This window comes from Leopardus geoffroyi, chromosome B3, assembly GCF_018350155.1.
Source record: "Leopardus geoffroyi isolate Oge1 chromosome B3, O.geoffroyi_Oge1_pat1.0, whole genome shotgun sequence".
In the NCBI taxonomy this organism is placed as follows: Eukaryota; Metazoa; Chordata; class Mammalia; order Carnivora; family Felidae; genus Leopardus; species Leopardus geoffroyi.
Genome location: NC_059337.1, coordinates 104119365 through 104133119, shown reverse-complemented (window position 1 = coordinate 104133119; position 13755 = coordinate 104119365). Strand labels below are relative to the sequence as shown.

Below are 13755 nucleotides of genomic sequence, written 5' to 3'. Positions count from 1 at the left end.
GCATAGCTATTTATTATCTTAATTTTTACAAAGATAACATCACTAGGTACAAAATATTATCTATGTTTAAACATTCCAAGCACAAGGCAAGTGATTGCGTTGTCAGGGGAGAAAAATGCCTCCCCTCAAGTTAATGGCTGATATGATGATACTCTAAGCCCCCATTAGCTATCCATTCCGATCTCAGATTAATCGGGCACAGCCATGAGCCTGGGATTGGTTCCTATCTCCATATGACCAGTTTCACCTCCAGAAGATGACCAGTAATCACTTTATCATAGGTTACAGCAGGAGTCAGGGAGAGGTGGCAATTAGCCAATATCATGTTCACATACGTGCATGTGTACATGTATGTGTGACACACATACACCCCCCTGTGTATTTGTTGACTTTTCGTGTGTCTGTCATCTCATTATATAGGGTGAAATTTTCAGGGGATTTCACTTTACACTTATTTCTGTCCTCCCAGTACCCAGTCCAGGACTTGGAATACAGCAGGTGCTTAATACAGAGAAATGATTGACAGGTTATGATGACTCTAGCAACCAAAGGCAAGGCCAGGGGGTATTTATCTGTCTCTTTTCCCTCTCTACCTTGACAGAGCCCTTACTTTAGTCTCTTATCTACCCATCCTGCTTTCTCTTCTCTACCTTCCAATCTGTTCATGCTGCTATTAAATTTAGTTTCTACAAACCAGATCTATAACGTATAAGGGCCACAGGATAAAGGCTTAACATGTTAGCCTAGCATTTACAGTTCTACAACAGCGCTTTTCGAACTTTAATGCGCTACAAATCATCTGGGGTTTTCAGAATGCAGATTCTGTTCTGGTCGGTCTGGGGGTGAGGCCCAAGAATTTGCATTTTTAACAACATCTCAGGCAGATGCTGCAGGTCCTGGGACCACATTTTGAACAGCAGGTCTCTACAACACTTGGCCTGGCCCAGGTGGTAAATGCCCTTTTAGCTTCATCTCGATTCACTCCTCACCCCGCGCCCTACATTCTAGCAAAACTTTTGTTCTTGGCATTCCTTTGCAATTCTCCGACTTGGGCTTTGACTCCCATTATACCTTTTCTACCTCCTAAACCGTTACTCATCCTTCCAGACAGCTCAAATCTCACCATCTCTGTGAAGACTTCCAGCTCGGCTGCTGCCTTCTTGGTCAGCTCATCCCTCTGTCTACCAGGTTCTCACAGCACTTTGCTAGGACTAATGTTTAGCACTTAGTATAAGTTATCATAACTGTTTGTTTACATGATTGTCTTTCCAGCTAGACCACGAGCTACCCAGGGCAGGGGGCCAGCCAAGCCTTAGCCATCTTACAACCTCAGCGCCCAGTATAGAGCACAGCACACACAATCGTACCTTCATATTAGTTGGATTGAACGGGCTTTTCATTATCACTCTTTTGCAGAAGACTTTTCATGATGAACATTTTGAGACAAAGACATGTCGTGGCAGAATTGAGGGGATCGTAGTCGCTGATGTTAAATGGTAATTAAAATGCTTTAGCAAGGGATCATAGTCATTGTGATAAACCATAACTATATTAGTAATTAATGCTAATAATCAATAATAGTACTAATATTGCTATCATCTATGATAATAATTGACTACAATTGTTATTAACGATAGCTATTTTTTATCTACTGAATGCTATGTACCAGGTACTTGCTAATCACTTAGATATAAAATTTCACTTAAACTTTACAACCTATGTTTTATCTTAGGTAAGTTCCTAGACACAGAGTTTTGAGGAGAGATCCAGTGCTGCAACCCCAGGAAATGATAGAGTTGGAATTTGAAACCTGGATTCAGTCCATGCTCTTAGCCATTTTTCCCTTGCTGGAAGAATAGCCGGGTAAGTGTGTCTTCTTTCTAGAGTATTCACCAATTATATGTATTCTAGTTTTAAAAAGTTTTTATTTATTTAAGTCATCTCTGCACCCAATGTGGGGCTCAAACTCAAAACCCCAAGATCAAGAGTTGCATGCTCTTCTGACTGAGCCAGCCAAGCGCCCCCAGTCACACGTACTATAAAACAAAAATATATGTACTCTAAATGCGGTGGGGTTTCCCTCCAGGGCAGGGATCCTAATCCTTTTCTGTGCTTTGGACTCCTTTGGCAGTCTGGTAATGTTCATAGACTGCTCAGAACACTTTTTTAAAGTATGTATGTATGTATGTATGTATGTAAAAAAGGGTTTTGTTTACAGGACAGCGGGACTATAATGGAACAAGTCAAATCCCGTGTCATTGTCCAACTCCTCTAACTCTTCCTTCTCATCCTTCTTCTCTTCTGCTGCAGCTGGGATGGAACCAGCAGCAGGAGCTGCAGATCCTGGGGAGGCACGGATAGCCACAGCCCCACCAGCGGTCACACTGGCCAACTTGCCAATACCCTGGGCCATGATGTCTTCAGTGCTTTTTCCGGTCAACTCACAGATGACCTTGTCAAGCAGGTCGTCATCCGCCTCAATGCCCATGCTGTCCAGAATCTTCTTGATGTCCTTGGCACTGGGGGGAAGCATTGCCCTAGAGGACGTCAGCAGGTAAGAGGCAATGTAACACATCTCCTGCGGTGTCAGAGACTGAAGGGTTTTTTTGTTTGTTTGTTTGTTTTTAAGCAGGCTCTAGGCCCAACCTGGGGCTTGACCTCACAACCCTGAGATCAAGAGTCACGGACTCTTCTGACTGAGCCAGTCAGACACCCCAGAACATTTTTAAATGCGTTAAAAATAACAGAATTGCAAAGGAAACCAATTAGTTGAAATATGGTTTATCAAAATAGTAAAAAAAAAAAAAAAAAAGTTGTGATATAGTAATAGGTGCCTTTCTAAATAAATAAATAAATAAATAAATAAATAAATAAAGTTTTATTTATTTAAGTAATCTCTACATCCAAGGTGGGACTAGGACTCAGACCCCGACATTGAGTCGCATGCTCTATCGACAGAGTCAGCCAGGAGCCCCTGTGCCTTTCTTTTTTAATGCCTTAAAAATAAGATCTAGCAGTGAGACTGATAATGACTTTAATTCTGAAGTTTTGATGGGCCTAGACAATATTTTGAGATATCTGCAACTGAAATATGATGAAAATATCTGTGATCTCTCTCTACTCAAGGCAAAGTCACAGGCGTTGCTTAAGATACTGAAGTTTGTTGCCTATATCCATAATGGAAGAAAATGCTAAATTTCTCTCAGAGGTGAGTGCAATTAAAGGTGTGATTTTTTTTCCTTCCATCTAAGTTCATGGCCCCTTCCCCCAGAATTCTGTGCACAAACACCTTGTATATGTGTATGTGGGGATTGGTCCTTTGAACTTCAGATTAGGAATCCATGTTCTAGAAAGGACAGATTTTCTGCCTTTTGAAGAGGTTGGAGTGCTCAGAGATAGAAGTCAGCCAGATGGAAAAAATTGTCCCGTGCACAGAAATGGCACAAAATCAGTGGCAAGAGGCACATGGTGAAGGAGTATAATAAAAGGGAGAGAGGAGGAGGAAGAGGAGAAACTTAGCAGCATTCGAGCCTTCCAGCAGGTAAGAAGTTCTTCCTTTGTGGAGTGGACCCAGAGATGTTCAGAAGAGGATGGGGAAAGAAAACTTGGAAGAATCCAAAAACGTACATGCAAGTTTTAGCAATTGGAAGAAATTCTGTAGCTGTCCCCAACAGAAAGAGCCACATTGTGATGTTACCATACTGAGGAGCACGAAGGGATCTGTGCCTGCGACTGTCAAGTGATGGCAGAGTGGGCAGCGTCCCCATCTTCCTGAATCGGTGATACATGGCAAAGGTCATAAAACCCACTACCCTCCATCTACTTCAACTGATTCAAATGAGAACAAACAACACAGTGTAAACCTAACCTAGTGTATATCTTTATCAATTTTGAAGAGATAGGGAATCCAAAGTTTGGAGGCACAGGTAGAATTTTGACCACTGTAAATTATAAATTTGTCATTCCAATGGTATCAGATGCCACCATTTGGCATTCAAGCACACTAAGATCGAATCCCTATTTTTCTCTTAGGGTCTATGTATCCTTTTCTCATGCACTTTATATTCTTGGCAATTAGACCTATCAAAAGTCTGTGCCCGCTTCCATTTTATTCTTTGCAAATCCTGACACCAATAATGCCTTTTATTCTATCGCAATCCCTGAGTCCTACTCATCCTTTAAGGCTCAACTCAAACTCTGCCTCTTTTATAGCATTTTATCTTTATTTCTCTTATGGTCAGTAACTCTCTTTGTTGATTCTATGGACAACAAAAGTTGTGGCCTTTGGAGAAAAATTATACTAGAAAAAGTGCCCAGTGATGGAAGGAAAAGCAGAATGGAAAGTTAAAAAAACCCAATTCTTAGGGCCCTCGATAGTTCGATATCAATAGACTACATGAGTAATAAAGTGAACGTGGAGTATTAACCAAGGTTGTAAATATAACTGCACAGTTATCACCCTAATGGTAGTGATAGGAGTACAAATAAAACGTGGCAAGTAAAAATATGTATATTTGGTTAAGAAATTTAAACATTTCCAACAGAAGTGGAGGGGAAGTATAAAAAGATGCATAGTTTACATCAGCTTGGACTGAAATGATCAGAGGTACCTCCTTACAAAGACGACTGTGGTAGTGGCTGAAGGGTGGATTGTAGCTCAGAGAGATTTAAGGCAGAAAGACCGGTTGGCAGCCATTTACATAGCCCAAACTAGGGACACCTGGCTGGCTCGGTCGGTAGAGCACGAGACTCTTGATCTTGGGGTCATGAGTTTGAGCCCCACATCGGATGTAGAGTTTACTCAAAAGCAAAATTTAAAAAAAATAAGTAAATAGTCCAAGTGAGATATAATAAATACCCACTTAAGACTTCAAGGTTTGGGGCACCTGGGTGGCTCAGTCGGTTGAGTGCCCGACTCTTGATTTCGGCTCAGGTCATGATATCTCAGTTCATGAGTTGGAGCACCGAGTAGGGCTCTGCGTCGACAGACAGAGCCTGCTTGAGATTCTCCCTCTCTCTCTCTGCCCCTCCCCTACTAGGACTCTCTCTGTCTCTCTCAAAATAAATAAATAAACTTAAAAAAAAAAAAAAGACTTCAAGGTTTCACATCTAGGTGCCTGGGAGTACAATGACATCCCTAAGAGGAGTATGTAGAAAGGATTTGGGGGGCAGTTGCCGGATAAGAATGGCTTGGGCTCTAAAAACCCTTGGGGTGCAGGAAAAGTGAGAGACTCCCGATCGAGAAATACACATGAAATGCCTCTGTAGACTGAATTAGTAGAAGTACAGTCTTCCGCTCATAACTGCCGAGCTGCACCCAGGTCTGGGTTCACGCTTTATGAAGGACTTTGAAAAACACGGTGACTTGCAAATTCTCTCCGTTGAAGAACATTGGAAGAAATTTGGAATACTTATTAAGTAGGGAAGATACTTATTAAGTAGGGAAGATATAATCACTGTCTGTAAATATGTGATAGACAGAAAAAGTAAAGAAGGAATTAATTATATTCCAGAGTGAAAGGTAGTGGGGTGATGGTAGATGGAGTTACAGTGAGAAAAATCGGGGCTTATGCTAAGAAATAATTCAGTAACACAGAGAGTGACCAAATAGCGGGAAAGCGTTGACTTGCAGAGGTGTCAGCTCTCCATCTGTGAACTAGTCAAGCAGAAACAGGCTGAAACTTTGGTCATGTGTTTTGTAGAAGGAATTCCTGTAGTTTAAAGAAGGGAGGTTGAATTACCGATGTTTAAGATACCTTGCGACTTTAAAGCCATTGGTTTCTGTTCACCAAAGGAACCTCCTATCCTGGAGGGAGCGAGCCTCACTTTGAGGACATGGTTGTTCTTTATCTACATATATCCACTGTCTAGTGCTGTGTTCAGCACAGAGCACTGACGTTCAGTGAATGATTGTCAAATGCTGAATGAATAAATGGAGGCAATTTCAATTCAACTATGAACTGTGAAACATGAGTCAAGGCAGTTAAGCTGGGACACTCTCGTTTGCAGTTATCTTCAACAGGAAAGTCTCATTCTCCTAAGTTATGTGCTTTCTTTCCCTCTTCTTCCCTGATGCGGACTCACTTATCAGAAATACGAGAAAGTTTGATCATAATGGAATGTAATCATGTTATCTGGAAAGTCAGAACATGCTTTCAGGGTAGCAGAAAATTAAGAGACTTCAAAGTTGCATTTGATTTTTATTTAATTAGTGAGATTTAATTAATTAATTTAATGAAAATTTGAAGGCATAAAAACACCAGTGGCTATTAAAAGTTCTATAGCTAGAAATATACTAAGGTGCCTATGGAAAAAAACAGTATAGAGTCAGCTTTCACAGCTCCGAGGCAGTTGAGCATCATGTGATTGCCCTCACATTCTTGGGAATCATTTGACATCGCAGGTGGTTCTCCCAAAAGATCCAGTTTCTCACCTATCCTTTGATATTACTTGCACACTGATTATAATGCCCATAGTTGTCAGTCTACGTTAACGCAGACTTTCGGTGCAATTGACGTGGGGCTGAAATTTATGGTTCCCAAGGCGGAGAACGGTCCAAACATAGATAGTGCCTGGGATGCAGGGAGATGTCTCTTCTCACTGGGTTGCCTCCACAAACATTGTGTGGAAGAGGGTACAGATCAGATTCTGGAACATGTCCTATGTGCAGCCATCATCCAGATATGAAATTTAAGGCTACCTTCTCTCCTTAGGTTTATTCTGGAGCCAATGAGAACTTCCATGTGCTTACAGAGAAAAGAGGGGCCTAAGTATTCCTTATGTGGAGAGGAGGCAGGACGTTGCTTTCTAGCACATTTTGGGTGGCAGAGTTATCTGCTGACCCCTGACTGCCAAGCAGCCCTGGACACTTCTTGGTGCATAGCACACACTCAGGTCAGCGTGGTGCATGTGAATGAATGTTGTCTTAGAGATTGCACGGCTGCAAAGAGAATTATTACATCAGACGTGGGTAGTTGTGACTGTAATGGGAGTGATTATAAAGGAAGTAAATGAGGGAGCTGCTGCAAAAGTAAAGGTTTCTTATCTGAACAACGTAATAATTGCAACCACACAACTGAGTGCGAAGATAAACAGATCCTGACATTAATGTTAACACTGTCTCCCTGGCCTGAATGGAAACACATTCAGTTGTCATTTGATTACTTTTCATTAATAATAAAAGAAAAACCTACGTGCCTAAAATCCTCTATTGTATTTGCATTATCAGTGTTGACATTACGGATGGACCAATCTGCTTATTCATATAATTCACCTTAAATTGCCCTATCAGAAGAGGCTGAAGGAAGGATTTCTGTGAAACGTAGGACTATACATGTGCTTGTGTACGTGTGTGTGTGTATTTATGTTTGAGGGATGGCATTAATCATATGAGACATGGTTTTAAAAGCTCAAATTGCAATGTGCTGAAGGTTGCATAGACCGAAGAGTATACATATTCTAGTAGAAACTAAAGCCTTTAGCACACCTGTACTTGGTAGTTTCCACCTGAATACCCAAAACAAGCACACACGTTGAATGTACTAATGGATCCTCTTCTACTTCCGTCTTTTTTCTTCTCCCACCCCCAGCCCCATTCACTTTGAATCAAAGTGTATACAGATGGGGGGCGCCTGGGTGGCGCAGTCAGTTAAGCGTCCGACTTCAGCCAGGTCACGATCTCGCGGTCCGTGAGTTCGAGCCCCACGTCAGGCTCTGGGCTGATGGCTCAGAGCCTGTTTCCGATTCTGTGTCTCCCTCTCTCTCTGCCCCTCCCCCGTTCATGCTCTGTCTCTCTCTGTCCCAAAAATAAATAAACGTTGAAAAAAAAAATTTAAAAAAAAAAGTGTATACAGATGGTTAAAGGGAGAACTTGATCTAGTAAAGCATTTTTTTTTTTTTCTCTCCACGCATGTTGTCTTTACACTTTAGGGAGTTTCAGAAAGCAGGAGCTGGAGTATTTCTCATTGGCCGTTGGGGATGGGCAATTCAGTGAACTGATAATGGCAAATTCTAAGAAGAGATTTAATTCATATGGTCAGGGGATTTAAGCACAATGGGCTCCTTTCTCGGACAAAATTCCCGAGATAGTCACTGACATCCAAATTTGACCTCTAATTAATTTTAAGTTCATTGAAAATTTGGCCTGAGGGGATGCCAGAAGGGACCCAAGTGTTCATTCCCGCTCAGCTACAGACCTGAGGAAGCCGTGAAGCCGCTAGCTTTACCCCTGGAGGATGGAGTGCAATGGGGAGTAGAACAGAAGCCCATTTAAGAGTGTCCCAGTAAATGTTTACCTTAGATGCACGTAGTTGTCTCGTTCTGTCTTTATAGGTGTAAGATCAGCATGCTCCAAGTAAGCTTGCAGATCACCCGGAGGGCTTAAGGAGCCACCACGAACATTCCTTTATGAGTAAGGATATTGTAGAAATGACCAGCTTACATACAGCTAACCGTGATGCATCACATTTAAAAAAAATTTCTTGGCAGAGGTTTTAAGTCAACACTCAAGAACTTAGAAATGATGAAAAAGAAAAAGCTACCCTGATGATCTCCAAAGCAGAGATAACCAGAAAAAACCATGATGGAGATTACTTTCCTGACATTTGCACTGATATTCAAGAGGCCTAAAGGGAGATTAGGACTCTCTATTCGATGGTCACAACCCTAATCTCAAGAGTTGACTCAAGCCCCACTCAGGGCAAACTCTCTGAAAGACCAGGAGACAGGAAGGCAAAAGTGGAAACACCTGTTGGTAATTTTCCCCAAGCAACAATTTTTGTCTTTCAAAAGACCAAAGCTAAGCTGAATTTTAGTGTCAAGGTTTCCCTTGTTGGAAATAGAGCAGGCCAGTAGCACCTTTAAACACTTCCCTGTTTTTCCAGCAGCCGAGGGAGGTGAAACCTGCAGAGAGCATGGAGAGGGCGGCACTAGGAAGGGCCTGCAGAGGTGCTTCATTAACCCGATTAAGCAGGTGGATGGAGAGGGCCTCGCTGATAATTTACACCTTGCTAATGAAGCGTGTGACTCTTAATCTCCTCCAAACAAGATACACTCATGAAACTCTGGTGTAAGGAAAGGGGAAATTAATTAGGTGAAAAAACTATGAGATTATAGCAGAGGGATTCCTGCAAGGCAACTGTAGCCTGGGTGGTTATTCATTTTAGCCTTTCTGAAATTAATGGCTGAGCTGTCAAGTAAACAAGGTGCAGTACCTTTTGGGCTTATAAGAAGTTCAAAAGCAGTGCCTCATTATGTGTCTGATTTTATATTTTGTGGGATGGCTTAGGAAATCACTGTGATGGAAATGGTGGCTCTGGTTTCTAGTGAGTAATTTTAATATATTTGTAGCACAGCCATTTATGTAGTAAGAGTGTATAAAGAAGATTCACCTGTGTATTGCCTATAATTTCAAAATATTAACTTGCAAAGTAATTCTTGTATGTAATGCAAGATGTGAAGGTTTTGTATCCTGAAGAGAAACATTTTATTTCATGTTTATTTTATTTTATTACTTTTTTTATTCTCCAGCTTTATTGAAATACAGTTTACATGCAACATTGTGTAAGTTTAAGGTGCACAACAGTGTTGATATTATACTCGTATATTGTAAAATGATTATCACCATAGCATTAGCTAACATCTGTATCATGTCACAGAACTGCCATTTCTTTTTTGTGGTAAGGACACTTAAGACCTATTCTCTTAGCTTGTTTCGTAAAACATTTAAAGGATTAAAGTTATTACATGAATGGTATTATTAAGTTAGTAAAACAAATGTAATGACGGTAGCTAATATTTATCAAGTTTTGGGATGTATCAAATACTAGCTAAGCACTTTAAATTCACGAACTCATTAGCCCCCCGTAGCAACTCCATGAGGTAATCATTTGTTATAGATGAGTAAACTAAGGCCGAAGAAATTATGTGATTGTTTACATCATACCAAGTGTTTTCTTGCTTGCTTGTAAATAAAATACACCAGACCTTAAAGCCAGAAATTAATTTAAATGGTGTTTACTTCAGCGGAGTTGTCACATTTTTGGTCAAGTATGGAAATGACCTAGATTTCTATATCAATCAGAGTTATTGAATACAGTTAGAATACAGAGTTCAAAGAACACAGTATTTGTGGTGAGCTAGATCTGGATTCAAGTTTACTGGCATTTGCTGTGGTCTTTGGCAAGCTCCTTAACTTCTTCAAGTCTCAGTTCCTTGGTGTCCAGCATGGGGGTAATGATTCCTGCCTCACGAGAAGGAAATGAGTCTTACCTAAGATATTCCGCGTGATACGTCCTGTACACACTCAGGGTTCACACGTTGCTCTTTACACATTTCGCTTTTTGGGGGGTCTACACCAGGCTTCACGACAGATTCATTGGACTAACTCAAAGCTGTAGTTACTCAAAGACCTGCAAACCATTTTAACAACAGCTTCTATGCTCTGCCATATCTAAACCAAACTCCTGTTCCGAGGCTTCACGGACGCTCCTCTGCCTAGCTCCCATCCTGTGCTCTAGGCTGGGTAGTGTTTTCACCGTGCCTGTCCCTGCTTCCACCTGAACACTCATTACATTCTCCCGCTTTGGAATGCCTTCCTTTTTTCTTTCTGCCAGTCCAGATTCTATTCACCCCATAAGACACAGCTCAGTTCCTAAGTTCATCCACCCACCCACCTGTCTAGTCTAAGAACATCACTCTACCAGGTGTCGAGCACTGGGCAAGGTCTCAAGGATCCAAATGAGGCAAAGTCCCGAGCCTTGAGGGACAACATTTCCGTGACAGGGAAGAGCACAAAGTCCACGGTACAGTGACAGTGAGCAGAGCACGTTCAGTGCTACCTGGTGTTAGGGTGACATGAGAGGAGCTGTCTCTCAATGTGGACGAGTTAAGGAAGGTGATTTCAGGCAGAAGGATCTCAAAGACACGAAGCTGGGAAATGTCAACACGTTTAGGGGAATGTCAAGTGCTTTAGTACTGCCGAGTTGGGGGCTGTGTGTGCAGAGCTAAGGTTTCTGGGCTCTTTTCTCTGAGCAGTGGAAATCCCACAGATCCTGGGAGTTTACCTTCTAAATGTAAATGGTGGATTATAGGAGAGCAAGACTGGAGACAGGGAAATGAATTGGAAGTCAATTGCTAACGTTCAGCTGAGAAGTGATAAGCATGCCTCTAGGGCTGTGGCCGTGGGGGTGGCAGGAGGGCAGAAAATAGGAAGTGATCACTGAAACAGGGTGATATATATAGTACATGCTAAATAAACAATTGTTGAATACATGAATGGCATATGTGCTTTTGTGGTTGTTTTTCTTCTCTGGTTGCAATTTCTTTATGTAGCCCTCTAAAGATATTAATTCTATAATTGGAAGTCTTTTTTTTTTTTTTTAACCCCCTGTTCCCTGCCTCATGTCTGTTTCCTCTGAGTTCTGTATTTCCTTTGTTTGGTCTCCGTCTTTTTTTTTTTTTTTTTTTTTTTAATTTTTTTTTTTCAACGTTTATTTATTTTTGGGACAGAGAGAGACAGAGCATGAACGGGGGAGGGGCAGAGAGAGAGGGAGACACAGAATCGGAAACAGGCTCCAGGCTCTGAGCCATCAGCCCAGAGCCCGACGCGGGGCTCGAACTCACGGACCGCGAGATCGTGACCTGGCTGAAGTCGGACGCTTAACCGACTGCACCACCCAGGCGCCCCTGGTCTCCGTCTTTAATGGCACGGGCTTCCTTCAAAAGTGGAATGGTCCGGGCGTGTCCATTCCTATTTAAACTGGACGTACTAGAAGCCAGTTGGAAGCTCTGTGTGCATGGGCAGTTTTGTTGACTACTGGGGTTCGCTGTCAGATGATTGGGCGTGACCTGGCTTTTATATTTAGGGACCCTAAGTTTTCAGATTTTCATCAGAGAAAAATTCAGTTTCACCAGAGAAGAATTTCTTGCCTCTAGGTATGAACAAGGCTGATGTTCAGCTGGGACACACTAGTGCAGACACACTTGTTGTTAAAATAATGAAACTCTCATTACTGGGGTATAGAGCCACTGTCCTGAGCTCTCAGACTGCCCTTTACTTTACCACCCTGACCCTTCTGAAACCCCACTTCCCACAACTAGCAACTATAGGGTTAACGCCTACAAGATCTAACCTCAGTGCTAAAGCCAGTGTTCATTCCAGTTGGTTGGTGTCTGTGCTCTACTGGCTGTATTTGACATATGAAGAATAAGGCATAAACATCTTATAATGCATTTACTTGCATAAGCATTTACCTGCATTTACCTGCATTCTGGGAGAGCAGGAGAGGGAGGCTGGGTGGTCCTGATTCAGCATGCAAACTGTGAATCATCTTCTCTATCTTTCAGTGGAACGTTTCCCGCTTGTCCTCCTCTTTGTCTTATGAGCCCATGTCCATGGGCAGAGCTCCCCCTGGTCCTTTTTCTTCAGAGAGGCACTATCCTAACTTCTGCTGGTCTGAGGGAGAACTGGTCACTCAGCTCCTGTATGAGCAGCCACATATAGGATGGCATTCTTCGTGTAAAATCCCCACCCCAATCTACTCTTCAATTATATCTGGTGCTTCCAAATCCTGACCCCTTCTTGGATTCTATGGCAAGTATCTACTTGCTTTCGTTTTGTTTTGTTTTGTTTTGACCTTTCCCTTCTGCAGGTGCTGATGACTACTTTCTCTGCTTTGCTGAGTCAATTACTGCCTGGCCATCTGCTTTCCATCTTCCAAACTTTTGTGGACATCTTGGCACTAGCTTCTCATGGATATTGATGAATCCTGGGCTCTCTTTCAGTCACTTTGAGCCTCTTGAAAGAAAAATGTTATATTAATTAGTCAAGACCTAATAGTTTCGTGGAAAAGAAACTAAGTCGAACTGGTTTAAGCAAAAGTGGGAAGAATATTACAGGACCCAAGGATTTTCTTTTGGATTCAAGGGCATGCATGCCAAAGGCGTTTTCGAATCTGAAGTGCAAAGTCTCTAGGTTTTCTTGTCCTCTCCTCTCCTCTCCTCTGGCTATTTTTACTTAATTCCTTCTAGCTTGCTTTCTCTCTGACCACCTCTATCTTTGTGGTCCATGTGGAATATGGCCTATCTGCTATGATTCCAAGTACTAGTGAAATTTGCTGCCACTCTGACCTAGTTCCAGAATCTGAAGAAGGAGGTAACTGGCCCAGCTTGAGACAGGTGACTCCCCCATCCCCAATCCAATCAATGAAGGTCCAGGTGGGTCACGGAGTGCAAGCCATTAACCATGTTGGCAGGCAAAGTGGGCAAACGGTTTCCAGAACCGAGGGAGCCACCGCAAGCTAGTCAGACACACCAAAGGGTGTCAGCTACGACAGAGGGGAAAGTCAATTCTTTTTCTTTTTTTTTTAGGCTTGTTTATTTTGAGAGAGAGTGAGCACAAGTGGGGAAGGGATGGAGGGGGAGAGAGAGAATCCCAAGCAGGCTGCGCGCCATCAGTGCTAATGCGGGGTGGGGGGGCGGGGGGGAGGGCTCGGACCCATGAACCATGATGAGATCATGACCTAAGCTGAAGTCGGATGCTTAACCAACTGAGCCACCCAGGTGCTCCGGGAAGTCAATACTTTACTCCCCTCGTTTCCCTTACACTGCCTTCCTCTAACTTTGTTTGGCGTGGGGGAGAGGTAGGGTCAGACAGGAGATGTTTACAGCTGCTTGGGAAAGTTGCTGCAGCTGCAGTGGGGCACCAGACCTGGAACCCAGGCAGCTAGCTGCGGCAGGGGCCACGCTCGGTGAGGC

The 13755-nt window shown here is 42.6% G+C and overlaps 1 protein-coding gene across 1 annotated transcript; it reads right to left on the bottom strand.

Moving 5' to 3' along the window:
• Positions 1 to 2212: 2212 nt before the first annotated feature.
• On the bottom strand, positions 2213 to 2575 carry LOC123583731 (60S acidic ribosomal protein P2-like). Its single transcript, XM_045450835.1, has one exon. The coding sequence runs from the start codon at positions 2573 to 2575 to the stop codon at positions 2213 to 2215; it is 363 nt and encodes a 120-aa protein (XP_045306791.1).
• Between the last annotated feature and the right edge of the window lie 11180 nt (positions 2576 to 13755).